At 36.2% G+C, this 25,259-nt stretch overlaps 2 protein-coding genes across 2 annotated transcripts in view; one reads left to right on the top strand and one right to left on the bottom strand.

Annotated features, from left to right (window-relative positions):
- Positions 1-25,259, top strand: part of LOC307145102 (uncharacterized protein) — a 590,539-nt gene that overhangs the window by 435,118 nt on the left and 130,162 nt on the right. The window lies entirely within an intron of this gene.
- LOC307150342 (uncharacterized protein) lies at positions 21,714-24,265 on the bottom strand. Its single transcript, XM_079857489.1, has 4 exons — positions 23,115-24,265; positions 22,867-23,025; positions 22,108-22,200; positions 21,714-21,991 (listed from the first exon to the last, which is right to left on the bottom strand). The coding sequence occupies exons 1-4, from the start codon at positions 23,235-23,237 to the stop codon at positions 21,944-21,946; spliced, it is 423 nt and encodes a 140-aa protein (XP_079713615.1). The 5' UTR covers positions 23,238-24,265; the 3' UTR covers positions 21,714-21,943.

Here is a 25,259-nt window from a genome sequence, read left to right as displayed (position 1 = left end):
AGTGTAAAGAAAACGGCATACAAAACATTACAATCCCAGCCGGCAATACGATAAGTGTTGCGATAGTGATGTTAAAAATTGTTGTTTCAGAAGAAATGCAAAGATGTGCTTTTTACGAGCGCCCGCTCGACACATGACGTCACATCTCCGCGCTGCTGTTTTGGCGCGCTTTATGGAAGTTTGAATCGTTAGCGATGGAGCGCGTGAACACAAGCAGTGTGAGAGGATTCCTGAGATCTTGCGACGATCTGACTGAGAAGATTCGCTGTTTAATACAGAAGAAACTCGTCAAGACGTACTTGAGCAGGTGATATTATGCGCTTACGATGCGATGTGAACGGGGCCGTAGAGAATTCGGGGGCCCCCTAAAAAATATATTCATGCTGGCCCCCTTCACCAATATCATATACTGTAAATAGATGAGCATGGAGGCCCAAATATAGCGGAAGATGGTGATGTTGTTGTAAAACATTTATTTTAAAAGTTAAATGTTTATATATAAAATTACAACTAATAAAATCTAACAAAAAGAAAGAGATAGTTGAATAATAAAACAAATTTTAAAAAAGTAACTGCAAAATAATGTTTTTCCCATCAGTCTGTTATAATTCATAAATCAAAAAGTAAAGAATGCAGTCAAATTTAAAAAATAAAATCATTTATTGCCTTATTTTTTAATAAAGATAATATGGAACTGGTAATATTATTAAATAAATCTAATAAATGTATTCATCCAAGTGCAGTGTGTCGTATTCATGTTTTCTCTCGATGTAATAAATAAAAAGTGAAAAAGTGAATGTTTGAACTCTGGTGCATGCTAAATGAAAACAGGCGGACGGGTGTATGAATGTGTCTACAGGTGTATCTAACCCTAACAACTAATGACCAACTTTATTTTTGCTATTGTACATACATTTTATTCTTCTAACTGTTTGTCTTTGGTTAACACAGCTGGAGAGGAACAACAGGGAGGTTGGAAGACACAGTAGAGGAACTACAGAATAAATATGGAGAGAAAACAGCATTAAAAAGGATCAAGTCCATAGTGAAAAAAATCAGAAAAAAGAATATCAAACGTAGGAAAAGTTGTATAATTTACTTTGTTAGTAATCAATATGTTTCTCAATCTTCAATAAGCTTTACTATAATGTTTACATGGTTTTTGGTTGTGTATTTAATTGTTCATTTTTTAACAGATGGTGACGTTCAACAGCCTAACAACCTTCCACAACGACGAAAGCATAATATTTCTACATCATTGGGACAGCCATTAATTCAGAACCCTAATCAGCTTAACTTAACAATTGCCCAGAAGAATGGTGGGACAATAGTTACTACAATCATGGTAGAAAACACAATATATGGTGATGTTAACATCAGTGCGGTGAGTGTCTGATAATTTAAGAAGCAGTTGCTTAGTTAAGAAATGATTTGTGTATGTTATATATATATATATATATATGTATGTGTATTTTTGTTTTGTTTTTTAAAGTTAGTCCATAGGGTGTGGAACTTAGCACAACTATTTACACGCATACTGTTTTTGACACATAGTGATTGTGAACATTCCATTTTTTTTTTTTTTTTTTTTTTTTTTTTTTCAAATAATACATCTCTTTCATTTTGTGCCGGATGTTAAAAGATAAAGGTATTAGTTAATAACAATTAAAAACTTTAAATCAACATGAAGCCATAATATTAATCAATAAAATATGGTTAAATTACATTTTGAAAATGTTTATTTACAACGTTGTGTGTCGTGAGTGAGACCTAGCAAAGATTACACCAATATTAGATTTCTTGTTGCGTGGTTGCACTATATGCCAGAAGCTTAGTCATCAACATCTAAACTAAACATTATCATGGTTTAGTTGTATTTTAAAACACTGTTTTTTTCTTCTTTTTCTGATTTTTCAATTTTCAGGCCGATATTTGTAGAAATAAGCAAAATACATTTATAAAAACAAGTTAATGGCCTTGTGTCAGAACACAACAGGTCTTTTTATTGTAACTTTGAAAAGTGTAATACAGTATTTGATTTTTACAAATACCTAAACCAACGGGCCTAAGCTGTCGACCCCTGAAGTTATGACTTCTGAAGGCCTCTCATGTGTAGATTCGCTCGTTGAAAAAAATGGTATTTTATTAGCTAAAATCATTGTCTGTATTCATAAAATATGTCCTCATGGGTGTAAAATGACCTCTGCCAATGATCTGACTTATCCTCGTAAGCGAAACATTTCTTATCTTTATTTACATGGGGCGGGTAAGTCCAAGGAGGCTTCCGTGCCGTTCCGCCATCTTGAAACACTATAATAACAGAGAGGGACAAAAAGCGCTAGCCTAACTCAAGACGTTTCATCATCAACACTACTATAGTCAACAGCACATTCAAAAGGACCATCAAAATAGTGTTACGTTAAAAAGGCGTAATTGACAAAAATTGTAATTCTGAATTAAGTAATAATTATGACAAAAAGTTTAAATTAAAATTATGACTATGCGTCATAATTATGAGATGAAAAGTTTAAATGATGATGTACTAAATGATAAAGTAAATATTCCATAGTGAAATTTTCTGAATTCTATATAATTGTATTTGTGAAAATGATTCAGTACCGAATCTTCAATAAACTGCTTGTTTCTGCAGTTCGTGTAGGCCTCTAAGACTATGAATTACTAAAAATGATTATTGAATAACTTGAATTTTGTTGACAATGTAAAAAAAAAATTGTCTTCCCATACCGGGAGTCGAACCCGGGCAGCCTGGATGAAAGCCAGGAATCCTAACCGCTAGACCATATGGGAGGCAATGATACTGCCCCGGCAAATTTGAAAGGCTGCACTGCACAGTACATTATAATGCAGGATCATACTTATGCCGAGCCACGGGAGAAGGAATCCTCATCGCCTAAAAGCTAACATTTAATTTATCGGTATGTAAATAAATATCAGGATAGCTTTTCCCCATGTGGAAAGATCTAATGAAGGAGAAAGACTTTGAAAGGGAAGTTGCCTGATTTCTTCTCGACAGGCAAGTCAAAGGTATGGTCTAAATTACAAGCTTTTTTCATTGCTTGGTTGTGTAAATCATTATATAGCTGCCATAACAGTACAAAAACATGTATCGTTAAACTCAATGAAGCGCTATTGGAAGCCATGTTGTCATAGCTTCTTGACACATTACGGCTACCGCAGTTGCAACACGCATTTGAAAAAGCGAGTAGATGGGAGAACCACTAGATGGGAGAAATTCTTTTTGGAGAACTAACTTGTAGTTGGGTCTTTAACAAAAAAAAAACAAAAAAAAAAACAACAAGCCTCCACAATCGAGGAGGTCAAAGGGTATGCTTCCTGCTATAGATAGTATCATCAGCTCTCCCCAAAGTCTATTCATGCGGCCAGCAGACAGATTTTAAACACCGATTTTACACTTCTACATATATTTTGAGTAGATAACCGATAGTATATTCTCAGTAAAGGGTTTCACCCTGTGTGATTCCACACTGATTAAGGATAGTTCGGGGAATACAAGTTAAAATGATCTTATACGATCGTATACTTATACTTTGAATTATGACTGATAAAATTAAATATTCGCTCAAGACCAACTTTACTTATGCCGCGTCAGTGATTTTGCAAATGATACAACTTAGTCTAAATAAGAGCAATGTGGAGTCCTCGGATTTCTTAAAAACAACACAACAACAAAACTTTGACAACATGTTGTATGGACAAAAGATCTAAGATGCCCAAGCACAGTTTTTCAACAATCAACAACTAAACGCTGTTTAGTAAAAATTCTACTTTAGGTTACCGTTAAACAAAATCATTACAGTAATCTTCTAAGAAAATAAATAGAAGATATGATTTTAATAAAACTTTAAAGATTTCTTTTATTTTTTTTTTCTTATTTAAACTTGTATGATTATGCTTTTAAATGAATTTAGTATAAACTCTGGATGTACTCTGTAAAAGGCGTTAGCAGACTAGATTTACTGTGACATTGTCCCCCGAGACTCATCTGGTCTGATACCCTGTTTCTTGAAGCTTCAGTTCACACTGTGGTTTATCTCTGAAGGATCTGGGGCTGTAAGGTGTTTTTGTTTATATATTTATTTAGCTAAAACTTTGTTTACATTTTAGTAACATATGTTATTAATAATAATTTAATTTAAAATAGAGATTAGTTTATTTTTTAGAACCGTGTGTGTGCACAAAATGATATTAAATTATTTATTTATTTCATTTTGAAAATGTACAAATGTAGTTTTCTGTGTTTAGGTGTACGGTACAAAATTCATTATAGCTATGGAAAGCCCCCACCATAAAAATTTAAACCCCGCATGGACAAAAAAAGGCTGATTGAATCTTTTCATATAAATGAGATTTAAAACGACTAAAAAGTACAGTTTTTCTACAATCTAAAGTTTTTGAACAGACAGACATTGTTTAATAACAATTATACTTTAGGTCACCATTAAACAAAATCATTACAGTAATCTTCTAAAAGATAAATAGAAGATATGAATGTATTCAAACTTTAAAGATTTTATTTAAACAGTCTTTTAATTTTAAAAGATCATATTTAAACTTTTACGATTATGTTTTGAAATAAATTCAGAAAGATGACGGCACGCTAATTTACCGGTACCTGTCACAGACACATGTACGTACACACACACACACACACACACACACACACACACACACACACACACACACACACACACACACATACCATTTGTCTAGTGCTTCATGAAATCTTCAGTCAGCAGACTTAGATGAATTTTATTTTTATCTAAAACTGAAATTTCAGTAGATTTTTTTTATATACTTTTAAAGAACAGAATGTTTTTCAACTTTAGTTAAATTAGCAAGATAACCATTTTAATGTATACCCTTTTTTATGTAATATGATTTTTATTCTTTTGTTTATCAAAAACAATTGGATCAATAAGATATTTATTTTATAAGCGTTTAATTATATACTTTTATAAAGAATTGAATGGTTTTCAACTTTAGTTAAATTAGCAAGATAGCTATTTTATTTTATACACTTATAGGCCTAAAGTATGTAATATGATTTTTTTATTCTTTTTTTTATCTAAAACTGAATTAAATGGTTTCAGTAGATTTTTAGTAAGATATTATTGCATATTATTTGTGTGAAATATAAAACATGATTAGGGTAACTCTCTTTTTCTCACTTTCACTGTTACCTCAGGAATGTGGAGGGGGTCATGTCAGAGGACGCACACACACACACACACACACACACACACACACACAGGCACACTACTCTGGCTGGAGAGGCATTCAGAAAAAAACAGTGTTTTTGTTTTACAACTTTTAATAATGTATTGAATTTAAAAACATTATTACGACTTTTAATAAATGTATTAAATTTAATTAAAAAATAAAATAAAATAAAAACAACATTTTATAAAGATATCATTTAAACTTTGAAATAAATTTAGCCCTTTTGTCTCATTCTGATCGCTGAATAAACCTAGGAGGAGAGAGAGAGAAACACTGACATTTATGTTATATTATTTTATAATCTTTTCATTTATACTTTAAACGAACGGTATGTTTTCAACCTTGGTTAAATTATTTTATAATCTTTTCATTTATACTTTTTAAAGAACAGTATGTTTTCAACTTTTTTTGTGATAGGCTTTAGTATTTAGTAAAATCCTTATTCATTTTATTCTTTTGTTTCTCTAAAACTGAATTAAATGGTTTCAGTAGATTTTTGCTAAGATATTATTGTATATCATTTGTGTGAAATATAAAACATGATTAGGGTAACTCTCTTTTTCTCACTTTCACTGTTACCTCAGGAATGTGGAGGGGGTCATGTCAGAGGACGCACACACACACACACACACACACACACACACACACACACACACACACACACACACACACACACACACACACACACACACACACACACACACACACACACACAGACACATAACTGAACCGGACAACAAATTCAAACTTTCTGTCAAAAAACAGATGTCTATCACAAACACAGAAAATACACCCAACTCCTGTGCACAAGAGATAATGGTGGTGTGACACAGTCTTCAAACTTTCTGTCAAAACCACATGATCTACGACTAGCTAGGACAATAGGGCAAACCATAACAACATATGCCGGAAAGATAATAGATAAAAAACAACATATGCGGTAGATAAAACTGTCAAAACGCGTGATCGAACGCTCGATACGACAATTCATATCCATATCTATACAAGCCAGAAAGGGCGGGACAAGTCAACGGACAACCGGAAGGGCGGGGACCAGATGTCTTATCTAGTGGGCGGGACCGGAAGTCATCAATCATTTTGACACATGGTGTAGTATAAGAACTACTGACCTGCCTTTAACATCACCATGGATCAGCTTGAATACCTCCTTGAGCTAGACTTTACTGTTCCTGAGATATCCCGTCTGTTACATGTGAGTGTAAGCACTGTGAAGAGAAGATTGAAGGAATATGGGCTTTCTGTGAAGCAAACATACAGCCAGATTTCTGCTGAAGACTTGAGAAAAGTTGTTAGCGACTTCATTCAACGGTGTCCAAATTCAGGATATGCCATGGTCTCTGGATATCTTAAGAGTACAGGCATAAAGTAAGTAAGAGATTCTCTGGTGTGTGTTTTTAGCTTTGATATATTGTACTAAATATATTTGGATAGTGTAGTTCTTTGTCCTTACAGCCATTATCATTATGCTCACAAGTTATTAACATTTCCTAATGAATTAAGGCCAATTCCCACCGCACAGACAGATGCTAACAAACAAGTTGACTGTTGGATTTAAAATTTTATGAAACATAACTGTCATGTTTACACTGCCCCAACAAACTTCGAGTCAGAGATAGTGAAGTCTGACTGTGGGGAAATAATGGATGATCCTGTAACCAGAATCAAAATATTACTGTTACTAATGTTGAGTTAAACGAAAGAGGCTGTGGGTTTCAGCACCTTCAGATGATGACAAAAATCATTCAAAGGCAAAATACAAATTTCAGAGATGCCATTTCACCTGGTGAACAACACCTAATGATTACTCTTCGCTTCTTGGTAACAGGTAATAGGCTATGTTATGAAGTGTAAGTGTAATGATGTCTTACAAACCATAAGAGCAAACTAAAGGTGACGGAGAAACTATTCAAGTACTTATTCAATAATTCAAGTTAAATGGATAGTTAACCAAAAAATTTAAATTGAGTGTGATTTACTCACACTGAAGTCATCCTAGGTGTATATGATATTCTTCTTTCAGACACATACAATCAGAGTTATATTTAAAAAAAATGTCCTGTCTCTTCCTAGGATGATAATGGCAGTGAATGGCTGGATGACTTAGGAAGTCCATTAAAGTGCATCTATTCCAATGTTATGAGTGTTCACATGTTATCTTTGATAGACCAAAAACATTTTTTTTTAACTTTCTCCCTTGAATTTGAAGTGCTGATGGTAACAGTTGTCCTCTACACTCTTATATAGAGTTACACGAGCTACAGTTCGAGAAACCCTAAAGGCTGTGGATCCAGTGGGCACACTACTGCGTGGATTGCACCTTAATTTTGTCCATAGAAGGGTATATTCAGTTCCATCACCTTTGTCTCTTTGGCACATTGATGGAAACCACAGGCTGATCAAGTAAGTAGACATTTTTACTAAATAAATCATTTCAACTGCGTGTTTATAGTAATTTACAGTCCCTTTGAACTTTGAATTTGGTGCCAGACATGTATATTTCATAATTGTACATAAAAAGTATGCTCAACAGCTAAAATTTGTGTTTCCAATAAGGTGGCGCATCATAATACATGGGGGCATAGATGGATTCAGCCGGAAAATTATGTATTTGAAGGCTTCCACCAACAACCAGGCCGCAACAGTTTTGGAGTCCTTTTTGGAGGCTGTTGAGCAGTTTGGTTTGCCAAGTAGAGTGAGGAGTGACAAGGGCGGTGAGAATGTTGATGTGGCGAGATATATGTTGGAGCATCCTCTTCGTGGACCAGGTAACTTGCATTTTGCCACACTCAATTTATACCGCCTCCCTGATTAATAACTGGTTCTATATGCTTTTGTTAGGATGTGTTGTGCTGCTAGTGTCTGATGTAGACGGGTGTAAAACCTGCCAGTTTACACCAGTCCGACTAGATGAGATGATCTGTTGCTTTGATAGCAACTTCTCTTTACGTCATTGCTTCTGTTATTTGTCTGCAGCACAGCTGTGACTTTCAATGAATGTAGCTTCATACAGACACAATATCAAAAACTGATATTGTTAAACTAAAGACACATTTTAGATAAATTCTGCATTTTTTGTTCTTGTTTGCTATTGGTTTAATTAATAAAGAAATATTCTTGTTTTTTCATTGGCTGGTGTTTCTGATAGGCTCCCTAATAGCTTGTTTGCATATGACGTCACAATATTCTCTCCAACTGTCTCTTTTTGCCTTCTTTACTACTTTCCTAACTTGAGCTTGGGCCTTTTTGTATTCTATTAATCTCTGGAAGTTAAGATTATTCTTCAGCAATTTAAATGCCTTATTTCTTACTTTTTCTTCTTCTTCTTCGTCTTCTTCTTCTTCTTTATTGCTTTTTACGGCAGATCGCAGACAAATATGTGCATTACCACCACCTATCTTGGAAATGGACCATTGACACTTCCTATACTATAACCTCTCAACCAACATAAATTCCCCTTATTTACCCGCACAGAGGCTTCATAGAGTTTTATCCGGCGCTGCGTGTTCAGCTCCTCCGTCCACTCTCAAACAAACAAACAAAAAAACTAGGCTAATTTAAATACGCTTATTTAACCCAGTATTTCCCAAATATTCTACCATTAAATTTATTATACTCCTATCTGACTTTAATACATTTTGAATTGTAAAATTAACTCCTATATTATTTAATTCCTCCTTCAACTCTTTCCTTTCAACATTATATCTCCTACAGTGCATTGCTACATGCTCAACTGTTTCACTAACTTCACATGCCTCACATAAACCTGTTGGACTCTTACCTATTAAATGCAATGTACTATTCAATCTTGTATGCCCCAATCTTAATCTTGTAATCATATTCTCCTCATACTTACTCCTACCTGATATTCTTCCTTTACCTACTATTGGCTGTATTTGATGTATATGTCTACATTTTATTTCATTATCCCAATATTGCTGCCTGCCATATTTTCAGAATATTATTTTTAATAATTGACTTAATTTCTGACCTACTAAATAAAATCTGATATATATATATATATATATATATATATATATATCGTTCTATTGCCTTTTTTGCTAATGCATCAGCCTCCTCATTACCTCTCAACCCAATATGAGCTGGAACCCACAAAAACTGTACCTCTAAACTAGCTTGTTTGATTGAATATAATTCTTGAATTATCTCTATTACCATATCCTGTCTTGTTTCTGACTTCACGCTCTTCACTTCCTGCCCTCCATCTGAATTTCCCGCGTCATCACAATCACGTGACTGCAAACCACCTATTAAAGTTTGAACAACAAATTTCTATTATATTTGTATTTATGAGTTTAAAACATATTTATTTCCAGCTGGTTGTCTTTCTTGGAAGTAGTAATAATTACAGTATATTCCAACTGTCCAGTGAAATTAAATTAACATTTTTTTTTAATTAGCATTTACATGTTTCCCTAAATATTACGTTTGATTATTATTCTGTGTTAATGATACTTCTAGTACTACAAATAATAACAAATATATTATGTATCCATTATCCAAACCGCTATTATTTACCGGGGGGATAATGGATAGGGAGAAGCTTGCCCCATAAAAGGCTGAAAACCACTGAGAAAAGTTTACAATCACATTGGAAAGAATTTTTATAACCAAATGTTCATCTGGTAGTGTGCATATTTATACACACTATTAGATCATTTCTAGTTGTAATATGGACTGTTTGTTTTCTTTATTTCTTCTATGTTTACAACTTAGAGAAGACCAGCTATATTACTGGAAGAAGTGTCCACAACCAACGGATTGAGCGTCTGTGGCGGGATGTCTGGTGTGCGGTCACATCAAACTATTACGCAGCTTTCCAGTATCTGCATGATATTGGAGCACTGGACCCAGACAACGAAAGACACCTGATCTGTCTACACTATGTGATGGTGCCTAGACTGAATAGGGACCTTGACCTGTTCAGACAGGTGTGTATGGGGTCAGAATTGTTGAAATATTCAAAATAAATAGATTAAAGGGGGGGTGAAATGCTATTTCATGCATACTGAGTTTTTTACACTGTTAAAGAGTTGGATTCCCATGCTAAACATGGACAAAGTTTCAAAAATTAAGTTGTTCGTTTGATGGAGTATTTCTGTACCAAAAATACTCCTTCCGGTTTGTCACTACAAGTTTCGGAAAGTTTTTTTCGAGTATGGGTCTGTGTGACGTCACGTCAGATGGGGCGGAATTTCCTTATACGGGTCCTAAGGGCACTTCTGCTGGAAGAGCGCGCACCCACCAATAAGCTGATTTCACACAGCCACCATTTTGAAATCGAAAGTGAGGCTCCGGTGGGAAAAACCCCGGAAGTAAAGATAAACAACAATGCCTTTGGACTACCAACCTGAAGCTGCTGCCGCGATTTACACTTTTGGATGTTAATATCTAATATAGGATATGTGTATAGTTCATTCCTGCTTCTTTTTTTACTTTCGGAATTATATATATATAAAAAAAAATTATTTATAAATGAATTTCACTGTATATAGTCTAAAGTATGAAAGAAATGTATGTACAGTTTTAGAATTGACACAACATCATTAAACACAACAATACGCCATCGCATTCACGACTCTCCTGTGATTAAAGGCGACACTTCCGGTTTTCTTCCCACCGGAGCCTCGCTTTCGATTTCAAAATAACGGCTGCGTGAAATCAGCGTATAGACCAGAGCGAGAGAGCTGAAAGCAGTACCTCATCTAAGCGCTGTGCTCGCTGCAGTCACATGACTTTGTTTGTTCCCTGCATTTCGACGATGATTGTTTTATAAAAACATGAATTTATGCTGTGAAAACGGACATTTTAACATGGGGGCTATGTACATTTGCTCCCTTTTGGGACCTTCCCCTAGCGGATTTTCGATGTATTGCAGTTTTTCGCACTTCCGGGTAGGCTTCATTTTTCAGATCAGAATGTTGCTGCTTGGTTGTTAGCTATCGGCGCGTAACCACCGCCCACACGGCACGCCTCCAGCCGCTCGTTTTTTTTACGGAAAGACTCGGTACAGCCTATCTTTCTTTTATAAATATAATAAAACTAAAGACTTTTTGAAGACATGAAGGATGCAATACTACTCTATAGGTACTCAAGATTAACATGAGATTGACTGAAACTGAGTGTTTCACCCCCCCTTTAAGATTCACAAATTAATTTAAAGAGTTTCACAAAAATTTAATCATATTCACAAATAAATAAAATGAGATTTATTAGGCCATTAAATTGGTAAAAAGATGTTTGGATTTTGTTTAGAGTTAGACCATTAGACTGTGTGTATCAAGCCAAGCCACAGTATTTTATGAGCCTTTGAAAATGCAGAAGAAACAGGGAAAAATGTGATAGGGTGTTAATGATCATGATGCTCGGGATCTGTGTTAATCAATTTGTGTATAATCCTGAGTTTTATATTGATTCACTGATCTCGATGAAAATACAAAGAAGCCGTAAACTACAATAATCTTTTGGAAACAGGGTGTTCAAACAACAGCTCAGTTTAGTTTGAACAAAGTGCCCATAGATTACAGCTCCTTTCAGGGGTGCAAAATGAATCTGTTCCCACCCTGAGTGTAAGTCTAATTGGCTGTAGCAAAAACGTACTATGGTTGGTCAGCGCAGTGTGGCCTTTATTTGATTGGCTTGAGTAAACGGTGGGTGGAGTCCCCGTATTGTGGAGTTGTCTGCACTTTGACTAGAAGTGTTTTAAAATCCACATATGTATACGCGGATTCACAAATGAATGTCAGCCAGAGTTGTGTTTGTGACATTAAACACGTTTGTAAATATTTTTTTATTTTCATATCTCGGTTTATTTATTTTTGAATTTGATCAATTTTTGTGAATCTCTTTCCATTTATTCGTGACAATTCTCACCCCATAGGTGTGGGACCGACATCCCCTGTCATCAGAAGGCAACAAATCTCCACAACAGTTGTGGGTTTCTGGTCAACTGTTGAATACAGATGCTCCAGCTGATCCAGTAAGTTGGATGAAAACAACATTAGATAATTAGGCAGGATTTGGATTTGGGTGACCACAGGTTATTGTTCTGTTGCAGGACAGTAGATGCGATTTTGTGGGACATGTGAGAGATCAATTTACTACTATTATATACTAAGTAAATATTGATTTATGTTATTTGGAAAGCTTATTTTCCACCCTTTTGGATGATAACGTTTTAAATCGCAAAAATAATCTCCGTTAATTGTGATTGGCACTCAATGCTTTGTTACTTGAACATACAGTAAGTAGACTTTAAACTTTAATATCTTATTTTGAGATGAAAATTAACCATTATACATGTTTCAAATAATAATTTAATAACATTGTTTAATGCAATTTACCCTCAGCAAAAAAGTCTCCACGTTAAAATAAGCTAAATTAAACCCTTAAAGTGACAGTTTACCCAAAGATGAAAATTGTCATAATTTACTCACACCTAAAACCTGTTATTTCAAACCTGTATGACTTTTTGTATTCTGTTGAACATAGAAGAAAATATGTAGAAAAATGTTAGTAACCAAACAGTTTGGCTTACCATGGACTTTGTGCAAATAAAACATAATATATCTTATATTCCACAGAAGAAAGGAAGTCATATAAGTTTCGGAAAGATGAGTGAGTGAGTGAGTGAGTGAGAGAATCATGTCAGATTTTTGATTGGTGAACTAACCCTTTAGAACTATGTCCTCCCCAAAAATAAAATGAAATGCCCCGGATTAATCATTTAGTTTTTGCACTATACCTTGTATGATTAAAGGGGTTGGTAAAATGCCCTTTTCACAAGATGTAAAATAAATCTCTGATGTCTCCAGAGTGTGTGTGTGTGAAGTTTTAGCACAAAATACCCCACAGATATTTTTATAGCATGTTAAAGTTGTCACTTTTTGAGGGTGAGCAAAAACGTTTTGTGCCTGGCCCTTTAAATGCAACTGAGCTGCTGCAGAGGGTGTTTCAAGAGAGTGTGTGTGTGTGTGTGTGTGTGTGTGTGTGTGTGTGTGTGTGTGTTAGCAGCTGCGATTACCTCACGCAGAAACTGTAAAACTGTAAAATGACAGGAACTGTTCTGCCTTTAATGTTAAAACGGAGTCAGACAAAGATGGAAAGAAACTGTGACAACATGTAGAATGCAACAGGACGTCTCTGAATGGTTAGTTGATGAATTTATGTTGCTGATGTGGAGTTAACTATCTTCAATTAGCATATTCTGTCATGGTAATCTATAAATCGCTCGTATAGTAACTGTTGTAAGAAAAAATGATGTGGACGTCGAAGATCTCAAAAATGAAGTTTATTACAGCATAGCAGTGGCAAGGTACACAAAGCACCTTGGGTTCACCGGCGTCAGAATGAACCCAGAACATCCAAATCTTAAACCTTTTATCCTGTTACAGTTTACAACTCTTAATGTAAATTAAGTTGCTCTTATTGTAACAGCTGTGGTCTGTATGTTAATGAAGTTGAGACACCCCATTGTCTGAGAAGATTCTCTGTGTCCCACACCCATTCCCATTCTACAATTGATTACTATTTGTTCAGGATGTGATCAACCCAAATGGTCAACTCTTAATGTAAATGAAATCAGAACAGCAAAAGGTTTAGGTAATACAATCTATCTGAAGTGATCACATCTTTGATCTTCTGTTAAAACAAGTGAAGGAACATTTTGATATATATATATATATATATATATATATATATATATATATATATATATATTGGAGTGGAAGTTGTTGGGAACAGACTATAATTTCTTGTGAGATGCAGACAGAGTGACTTTCTATTGCATGTGAAAAGATGGATGCTAAAGTTTGAGCTGACTCACAAATGCACTCTTATACAACAACTTTTCCTCTTCTCAACATGGACTGTGTGTTCAGGGGGCAGGGTTTATGTACATTTTAGGGTTGGTGATGTCACTAACCCGGGAGGAATGTTGTGTAGTCCCAACTAGCCATTTGTTGTAGTCCTTTTCTCTAAAAGCAAATATCTTTCTTTGCTTTGAACTTTGAGCGTTGTAACTTTGCAGATGTAGTTTATGCTTAAACAGCAACATTACACACTAACTAAAGTTAGAAAAGTGAAATCACACTTAACCACCCCTTTAACAAACTGAAATCATCCCACTTAAGTGTTGTTTAAAGTTTTTAATTACTTTTTTATCTTATGATACGGATAATTCTGGTCCTTTATAGTGATTGGCTGATCTGTGATAGAAGCCATTGTGCCATCACAGTCACACCTGTGGCGACATTACATCAGCATACTTAGCAACTGTTTCTTAGCAACCATTCTAAATGCTGCTGAAGATCTTAATTGCATATAATAGAAAAAATATTAGTTATTAATAAAGTACATTTTGTTTGCTTTGTTTATTTTATGGAAACTTGCATTTTATTTTGGAACTGGTAAGGGGGTTTAGGTACTCTGCACTATGGTGTTCCTGAGAATGTCCTTTAGCTTTAAAATCTCTTTAAAGACAGCAGCTTCTGGCTTTTTTTTATTTTTTTATACATTAAATACAACTTTTAATTGTCTATTATGATTTAATTTTTTTTTTTTTTTTATGTAATGATGTGGTTCATTTTTAACAGTAGTTATTCCAAACATAACTCCATCCTTCCCTCCCCTTATTGTATTTGGTTTTAACAGATGGAATTCACTAACTTTGGAGTGGACTGGGATGGTCCTGTTCCAGCCATGGATTGTGGTGTTGTTGCAGTTCCTGAGGCCCCCGCATCCCTTCATGAGTCTGTACTGGAACAAGTCAGCCACCACATCCATCCCCTAATGCCAAGTCAGTCTTTTGGCTTAGATATATACATGGAGGCACTAAGATTGAGTGAAATAGTATGAAGTAGCTCATCTGCTTTTCTGTAGTATGCATTATAAGCATTGTGTCTACTGAGTTTGATAATGTCGTTTATTTCTTATATTAGTCTAATGCATTAAGCCATGTTAGCGTTTCAGTTCACGCGGGTTTCGTGACATCATCGAAGTCCCATTTCATTGGCTAGCTGCCAACCAATAAAACGGCTCCTTTGAACCCCCGCTCCCGCCCCACTTTCTCTCTCACCGCCTCTGAGTTTCAAGTGCACGAGTTAGTTTTGTACATCGTTGGGAGTGCATGAGTTCATGAGGTCGCCTCGAGACTATTGGTCATGTTATTATTGGTTTGTGTTGCATTTGTAATTTTTTTTGTTTGTTTTATTTATTGAAACCTAAAAAAGGCCTATGCTTTTCAGTCTTACAAATGCACCTTATTCTTACCTGTCTGGAACGGACAGGCTTTGGAATATCTCTAATATCTCTAATTTAGCACCCTACTACACAGCATGATTTCACTTGATGCCGGTTTTTGCTATACTTCCATGCATATGATTTGAAAGAAAAAAAATAAACCTTATATTTTGTGAAAATATTTAAAGTAGGGCTGCAACGATTCATCGAGTTACTCGATTACAAAAATTTCTCGAGCTAAAAACTCTGCCTCGAAGCCTCGTTAAATTCCTATGACGCGCACTATACGCGCAGGGATCTGATTTCACACGGACCGTTGTTCAATGTTCAGGAAGCATAGCGCGTGTTACATTTTGAATTTATTTGGCGCGATGGCAGAGTGTAGATGTCCATAAACGGCAGAGAATGTCTAAAGTTTGGGATCGCTTCCTTCAGTGTCGCTGAAACAAGGTAACGATTCTGTCCCCCGCATTTTTTTTTTGACCCAGCGCCAATATTTCCGCCCGTGCCTAAGCCTATACATTGATGTTCGCTGATTTTAATCCCATACTGTATTTAGTGATGTCGTGATGCGGTTTGACTAGATATGATGTTTAGCTTTGATGTTTTTAAGAAGTAAACGTATAGCCTAAAGAAAGAACCCCTTCACACACACACACATACACGCACCCTCGTCTCTCTCACGCGGCAATGCATCACATATGCTTAAACTTTTATGTAGCCACGCAACAATAATTTCAGCATGCATTCACTGTACACCGAGACGTGATGGAGGAACAAATATTGTATTGCAGTCTTTGCGAGACCTTGTTTGTAGGCTATGTCACGTCTACCAAATAGTTACAGACAACAACAACAAAAATTAAACTCCCCAGCCTGCTTCTCCAAATCCATTCGTACTTTTGGGGAAGACATAATCGGCTACCAAAGTAATTGAACATAGAACATTTTAAATTAACAAAAAAATATAATACTACAAAACGTGCTAATATACTTCAACTAGCCTAAGTGAAAAACAAAATGCTGTTCTTTTTCTGTTTAACAAAATGCATATTTGCAATAAAACATTCCCCTTTTCAAAGCTACACTTATTTTTTTTATATAAATTGTATACATTGTGTACCTGTTTGGCTTGATATGATTATTTTTGTTCTCCGGTGGGTAATTTGCAGAAGGTGCAATCCTTTTTTTGTAATGTTGTATTAAGAAGACAAAACTAAGGGCAAATTGGCCTTTACTATTTAAGTTTGTATTCATAGTTTTACATGTTATACATGTTTTACAGTATAAAGTTGACTTAACTGTATTGTTATATATAATTGTTGGCACTGGCACTTATAAACACTAAATGGGTAAAAATTACAATAAATAGGCTTAGTTTTGGAGCCAAATGTTGGAGTTTTTCAGCCACATCATTTTCGTTATGCATTATTTGTTTCGGTTGTTTAAAAACACACTAAATTTTTTTATCCGATTACTCGATTAATCGATCGATTAAGTGCTAGATTAATCGATTACAAAAAGAATCGATAGCTGCAGCCCTAATTTAAAGGGATGTGCCAAAGTTTGGAGGCGATCTCCCTTGTTTGTATGTTTATTATTGTATGTTTACTGCAGCATCTTCTTAGCATATGTTCTGCGTTTGGGGAAGAACATGATGTAAAGTACAATGATTCCAAAAGTTTTATCATGATTTGCAGAACCGCAGAAGACAGACATTCAACCTTTCCTGTTTTTAGGCTTGCAGGTAATGTTCTTAATATCTGCAGTAAAGTGAAATATCTTGGACATCTGATTACAGATCAGCTTACAGATGACGATGACATTAATCGTCAGTGCCGTATGCTGTATGTGAGGGCAAATGTTCTGGTACGCAAATTTGGTTGCTGCACGACTGGAGTCAAGTTGACCCTATTTAAAGCATACTGTTCGCCTTTGTACACTGCACACCTGTGGCTAAACTATAAAAAAGCTAGTCTTCAGAAATTGCAAGTAGCATTCAATGATGCTTTGAGGATGTTACTAAAAAAGCCCAGATCAACTTGTGCAAGTGAGTTGTTTGTGAGCACTAGAGTTGACACACTGCAGTCTGCCCTGCGAAAAGCGATGTTTAGGTTCATTCGTCGGCTGAATGATTCTGAAAATCAAGTTGTTGTGGTGCTGGTGAATGTTAGGTACAGTGCCACACGTTGCATGTCTCAGTTTTGGGAACACTGGTATAAGTGTCTTTTAAAAGCGAGTCATTTGTAACTTTGTGCTGTGGAATTTGTTTTTTTTTTTTTTTGTATTTGTATTGTTTTTGTGTGGATGGACCATGAGTCTGAAAAAATAAAGATATATATATATATATATATATATATATTACTTTTTTTTTCTTTTCCTTCTGCTTCAGTTATTTCAGTGGTATCTCATGTAACCTTTCTTACAAATGTGTTTAAAAAAAAAAATTCAGCAAACTGTATCATTACTTGCCATTAGGGTTGCAAAATTCTGGGAATTTTCAAAGATGGAAACTTTCCATGGGAATTAATGGGAATTTAAGGGAATTAACAGGAATTTATGGGAATAAATGGGAATAAACTGGGAATTTTCAAAGTTGAGGGTTGGCTCTTCATAGGGAACTTAAATATAGTTGAGGAAAGTATATTTTAGCATAATCTGGACTAAAACAAAAAGATGCCATTCAAATACACTTGAATATCCATGCCATTCCTCAATCACATGCACATAGCACACTGCTTACTGAAGTCAACGTAGAAGTCAACTAGAGCAGTGCAGCACACTGAAAGTTTAGAGAGACGCACATGCTCGCAATGGGGCTTACTTGACAACAAGTTCATATATCAATATTCTAACGAATAGAAATAACATTAAATAATGTATCTCTCCATCTCTTATGTGTACAGTTACTTTCAGAGTGGACGCGCAAGCGGTTGCCGTGGTAATGAATATTTCCAAAATTCCCCAGCTTAACTTCCCATGGAAATTTACCGGAAATTTTCCGCCCCTTTGCAACCCTACTTGCCATTTTATAGTAAGCCCTGTATTTTCACGTATATTTACCAGTGATGTGTATTTGTTATTAAACAGAAAATAGCCGTAAAAGCTTCATTATGTTACATAATATTGTGACTTTTTTCGAAAAACTGTGAAGACTTGTACTTATACTTTATACAGAAGTATTAAGCCTTAATGCAAAAGACTAAAAAAAGACTAAAAGACAAAAAAAAAAAAGTGGAAGAATAACTGATTGTTACAAAGTAAGGATGATTTTTTTGTAAATGTTACCAGCACCTTTTTTGTAATTTTCACTCTCTGAGGTATTGTAAGTTCACTCTGTTTGTGAAGTTTGAATATGAAGGAATAAAAAAATAGTACTTTCCTGTACATAAAAAAAAAAAGTTTTGTACGGAAGTGTATTGCATTCACTTGAGGAAAAATAATCTACTCTGTTTTTCTGAATTAACGAGTTAATTATCTCAGAATTACGAGATAATTTTTCATAAATAAAATGTTTTTGCTCTGTTGCTCTGTTTTTCCAAAAACTTTTATTCCTTTTATTCCATAAACTTTTATTCCTTTTATTCCTAACTTTTATTCCAAAATATGTATTACAAGTTTGTGTCTGTAGTTGTATTTCTGTGAATGGCATTTTACACATTTGTGACTACTTGTCTGCAGCTTCAGATTCAGAATACAGGTTTGTGACTATTGTATGCGAGTGCAAATTTCAACATTCAACTTCAGATTTTTATTTGACAGGTTTTCACATTGGAGCTGTGAGTGTAAATGTTCATGTACAAGTATGAATATTTATTGTACAAGTTCTCAAATTCACATCTACGTGCTCTCGAGTTTTGCTACTATTTTACCTTCATAATATGGTCACTATTTAGGGGCCGAAGTTGTGTAGGTGAGCATTATGCATCTGTAATAAGTTGTGATGTGTGAAGTCCAAAGACTTTTTTTCAAAAATCCATAATAGGGGCACTTTAATTGATATTACAAATTAAAAAGAAAAATCTTTTGTGTTTCTCAATACGAATTCACGTAAGGACTGCTGCTGGCAGCTGCTCTAACTCAAAATGGAGACAACTCTGTATTTTGGGGTATTTGCTCTGTATCAACCCTCCCCCAAAGTTGAACTTGCAGACACGAGTTAAATGAACTTTTACAAGCTAGATAGAACTCACAAGTACTCAACATTATGTAATACTTTAAGTTAATTTCTAAAAAACTTAAATTTCATATAACTTCATGGGGCATTCATGTTGAATACTCTTTTGAATGGTGCTATCAAATAATAATATATTGCTAACAAATGTGATATGTAGAAAAACATGGTGGTGTATGTAACTCTGAAATGTGTTTTACCTATTTTGATACCAGTGTGAATCAGCAAAAATGGAAATGTCACTTTTTAAGATTATTCTATTTTAAAGAATTTATAAAATCCACAAAAGCTTTACATGAGTCTATTTTAAAGTGGCTAAACAATGTGTTTTATGCTTGTTTTGCATACAAAAATTTGAATATCTAAATGCCACCTCTGATGCAGATTCTGTTTTCTCTGCAGTGGGATAAAATATTTTTGTTGATAGTCAATTTGATTGGTAAAAGCCATATAGTGACTTAAAATGTATATCATTTAACATTAAAGATGACAGTGTTGGGGAAATTGCCTTTATAAAGGTAAAAAAAAAGTGCACTGAGAATCAATTTAAGATTATTGGTTCAGAATATTATGACGTTTACAACACATAACACTTTATTGAAATATTTAGTTATTGCACCACCACAGTATTTGAGAAGGGTATGATTTTATTATAATATTAGGCCAATGTGTACATGACTCGCTGTGTGAGGAAAGTGAGTCGCCTGCTGTGTGAGGAAAGTGAGTCGCCCGCTGTGTGAGGAAAGTGAGTCGCCCGCTGTGTGAGGAAAGTGAGTCGCTCGCTGTGTGAGGAAAGTGAGTCGCCTGCTGTGTGAGGAAAGTGAGTCGCTCGCTGTGTGAGGAAAGTGAGTCGCCTGCTGTGTGAGGAAAGTGAGTCGCCCGCTGTGTGAGGTGAGTCGCTCGCTGTGTGAGGAAAGTGAGTCGCCTGCTGTGTGAGGAAAGTGAGTCGCCCGCTGTGTGAGGTGAGTCGCTCGCTGTGTGAGGAAAGTGAGTCGCTCGCTGTGTGAGGAAAGTGAGTCGCCCGCTGTGTGAGATGAGTCGCTCGCTGTGTGAAGTGAGTCGCTCGCTGTGTGAGGAAAGTGAGTCGCTCGCTGTGTGAAGTGAGTCGCCCGCTGTGTGAGGTGAGTCGCTCGCTCTGTGAGGAAAGTGAGTCGTTCGCTGTGTGAGGAAAGTGAGTCGCCCGCTGTGTGAGGTGAGTCGTTCGCTGTGTGAGGAAAGTGAGTCGCCCGCTGTGTGAGGAAAGTGAGTCGCCCGCTGTGTGAGGTGAGTCGCTCGCTGTGTGAGGAATGTGAGTCGCTCGCTGTGTGAGGAAAGTGAGTCGCTCGCTGTGTGAGGAAAGTGAGTCGCCCGCTGTGTGAGGTGAGTCGTTCGCTGTGTGAGGAAAGTGAGTCGCCCGCTGTGTGAGGAAAGTGAGTCGCCCGCTGTGTGAGGAAAGTGAGTCGCCCGCTGTGTGAGGAAAGTGAGTCGCCCGCTGTGTGAGGAAAGTGAGTCGCCCGCTGTGTGAGGTGAGTCGCTCGCTGTGTGAGGAAAGTGAGTCGTTCGCTGTGTGAGGAAAGTGAGAGGAAAGTGAGTCGCCTGCTGTGTGAGGAAAGTGAGTCGCCCGCTGTGTGAGGAAAGTGAGTCGCCCGCTGTGTGAGGAAAGTGAGTCGCCCGCTGTGTGAGGAGGGTGTGTATACTGTGAGGAGGGTGTGTATACTGTGAGGAGGGTGTGTATACAGATCCACCGCTGGCCTATCAGTGGGAAAGTCAGTAGCTAGGGGCTATAGTATAGTGACTTCCCACGACAAATCATTAGTCCTATTTTTGAACCTTCCGGCCCACCATACATGCATGCGAGTTAACCACGGCCACTTATTTACATGTCGCGGTATCACGTAATAAAAAAATCTTTTACGGTTGACATTTTCTACCGTGGTAACGACCGTCATACCGCCCAGCCCTACCTGATCCTTTAACTGTGTTGGAGCTGAACCCCAGGAAGGAGGAGGCAGGAACCGGCAAATGTTCACAACTTTAATTATAAATAAACACAAAACTAAAGTAAAAGCGGCAGCTCCCCACAGAGGACTGTCGCTCAAACATAATCAAAACATAATGTAAATAGTCCAAGCCTTTATCCTTCACTGTCGTCGCTCCTTTTATCAATCCAAAGCTCTTCTGTGAGACAATCGAAACCGGTGCTGCACGCAGGTGAATTGCCTTATCAATCACGCCACTGGCCTTGCACCATTACTGCTTGCCACAGGCACAGTACGTGTTGTTAACCTGATGTAAATACTTGATGAAAACAAGCCACATGGAAACTGTCAGCACCTTTATTAAATATAACCACACATTTCATAAAATAACAGTGATCAATGAAAATATGACATGAACAAAAGCTAAAAACTTACCAGACAAGTCTTTGATATTTCATCGTGCTCCCTGAGGTACAAGTGGAGACCCCGTAAAGCTGTAGCGTGTCTGTGTGATAAGATGTCTGTTGTCTGGAGGGAGATAAATAATTTTAATTATGATTTATTTCTGCATGAATCCTTAAAGATCGTTTAAAGAGACTTAAAGGGGATACACCACTTTAAAATGAAAATTCTGTCATTATACTCACCCTCATGTTTCAAACCTGTATGAATTTCTTTCTTCTGCTGAACAGAAAGGAAGATATTTAGAAGAATGTCAGTAACTAGACAGATTTTGTTACCATTGACTTCCATAGTAGGAAAAAATATATACTATGGAAGTCAATGGTACCAAAAACTGTCTGGTTACTGACATTCTTCTAAATATCTCCCTTTCTGTTCAGCAGAAGAAAGAAATTCATACAGGTTTGAAACAACATGAGGGTAATGAGTATAATGACAGAATTTTCATTTTAAAGTGGAGTATCCCTTTAAAAGAGTGTCATGGGGCTCCGGGCAAAATAATCTACAAAAACTGACAACAAAAATGTAATCTATACTTCCACAATCTTTTGAAATTAGTGGTTATATATTTAAATCGTTAAAATTAATGTGACACAGTTTTGTGTCAATTTAATCTTTTTGAGAACCCAAAGATGATTGTATATATGTCACATTAATTATAACGATAATCTTAAATAAGATTTAGAGATATAACCCCTAATTTCAAAATAATCATGAGTATAGAAATCATACCTGCTCATCAAAATGGTCCAGGATCCTTTTCATGTCATCTCCAAGGTCTTCACTCTTTGCCCGATACATTTTGATTAGAGCGTTGCTATATTTGTTAAGAGCTGTCATGAAAGCTGTTTTAAGGTCCACACAAGTGATCCTTTGGAACTCTCTACAAACCTGAGGAAATGAAAGGGAAAAAAAATGTGTGAACAATAAAATCTATATACAATCAAGACAAAATAATGTACAGAAAAATTTTAACTTACTTGCTCCTCCAAAAAGAGGCCAGGCCATCTTTCTTTGATGACAGAGACCAAGGGTTGCTCATTAACTATTTCTTTTCTCCTGAGAGGGAATGTAGTTTCCATTTTGGTGTTCAGTTTTGTCATGTCAATGTTCTTTTTCTTCGCTTCAAGCTCAAGCTGTTCCCTTTCATGTTCCAATGCAGCATCATCTAAACCAACAGGATTGTCTGGAAGGAAGTTGATTTCTGATCTTCTTGGTTTCTTCTGGGGTACTCTTGAACCATCATCTCTTTTATTGTCAAGCTCACTACATCCAGCATTGCGTAATTTTTGTCTGTAATTCCTAGGGCTGGGTAAAAATATCGATTCATCAATGCATTGCAATTATTTGTTTCTCAATTCAATATCGATTCATCAAATCCTATGAATCGATTCAGCCCGCCGGCCAGTGGCGGCGCTGTGGGCAACACACTAGTGAGAGCGTTCAGCGTTGTACAAGCAAGCGGCAACCTCCCCGTCTCTTACAGCAGAAAAAAAAACATGTTTACAGCCTGGATCTCTATGTGGCTTTGGTCTATACAGCTAATTTTGCCCTTCATAACAACTGTGAGGAGGGTGAATTTTTTTATAACTCATCCGTTTAGTTGATTAATATTTAAAGTTCTGCATAATTAAGGGTGTAGCCACTTGAGTGACAGGTGGATTGCCGTTCAATGCTAGCCGTTTGTCTGCTGTTACTAGCCGTCACTTCACCTCAGCAAATGTTGCTGCTGAACTTGCCATCTCTGCAGTGTTTTGTGCTTTTTTTCCGGGATTATTTCATACAATTTAATACACCCATTAATGTTACTTCGCCCACGGCTTAGGATTCCGTCGTTGTCGTCGAGTATCGTTCGAGAGAACAACCAGCGCTGTATTTCAGTTGTTTTTCCTCTGTGAACATGCACTAATGGATGTCTGACAATTTCGTTGCTTTTTGGAGTTTTCAGATTTAAAAACGTCAATAAAGGCTCGTTCGTTCTGCTCTCACGGAACAGATTGATTATAATATGTTTATACAGGTGAAATCATGCAGGCGTCGGCGCTTTCTCCGTCCATGCAATAAATGCACATCCTTGAATGAGCGTGGATTTTCTAGCGCATTACTTGAACTTCATAGGCAATATATCTATGGTTTAACCCATTTGAGAGGCGGCCAAAATCAGAATTTAAAATGGACTGAATAAGCTCTCTACGAACTTGATGAGCGATGCCGTTGTCAGAGTAATATTAAGTTACTGCATAACGTTAATACATTTTCAACTAGCAGAATAGTACAGAATCACGATACACAGTCTCACTTGTAGCCATGTCTTTTAACTATCATAATATTTCGAAGGGCAAAAATAGGAACTTTTAATTGGCAGTGTTATTTATTGTGTTGACAAAATAGCACTTTGTAATGTTATAATATATGGTTGGACTTTTTTTATGAGTATGCACATTTTGTGCTTCTGTTTACATTTATTTTATAACTTGAATGTATAGGAAGAAAGAAATATACTTTCTACTACTTACAGTTACATGCACTTTAGAGGTGTTAATAAAGCACCTGTTTGTTACAGTTGTGTTTTGTATTCAACACATGTACAATATTGTACAGTTTGTTCTGCTAAATAAACCATGACAGGAAACATACTGGGGTCAATTTGTTCTTAAACATTGGTAATACTGCACACATATCGAATCAAAGCCTCAAGAATCGAAATCGAATCGAATTGTGAAATTCCTAACAATACCCAGCCCTAGTAATTCCCCATTTTAAATTTTAAGCTCATCTTCCAGCCTTTGCATCCTGTGTCACAGCCAAGTTCCCTTAGACATGGATGTTTGGAAACTAACGCAAGTGCCACCTGCTCAATTTCAGAATCACTTGGGTAAGCTTTAAAGGGACACTCCACCCATTTGCATTAAGCTTTGCATTGTTAGAAACCCAGTCATACTATTGAATGGTCCTGCAACACTCTCTCATTTTCCCCTGAGACGGGAGAAATCCGTTATTTACCTTTTACACTTCCTCCTACAATGACGCAAAAATCGTCATTTTGCGTCATTGTAGGAGGAAGTGTAAGAGGGGGGGGGGGGGGATTTCTGTTGAGACTACAAGCACTAGTTCCTCATCTTTCC

This window comes from Squalius cephalus (assembly GCF_949319135.1).
Source record: "Squalius cephalus genome assembly, chromosome: 2".
NCBI lineage: Eukaryota > Metazoa > Chordata > Actinopteri > Cypriniformes > Leuciscidae > Squalius > Squalius cephalus.
Note: the sequence above shows the minus strand (reverse complement) of the source record. Positions and strands in the feature narration are given on the sequence as shown.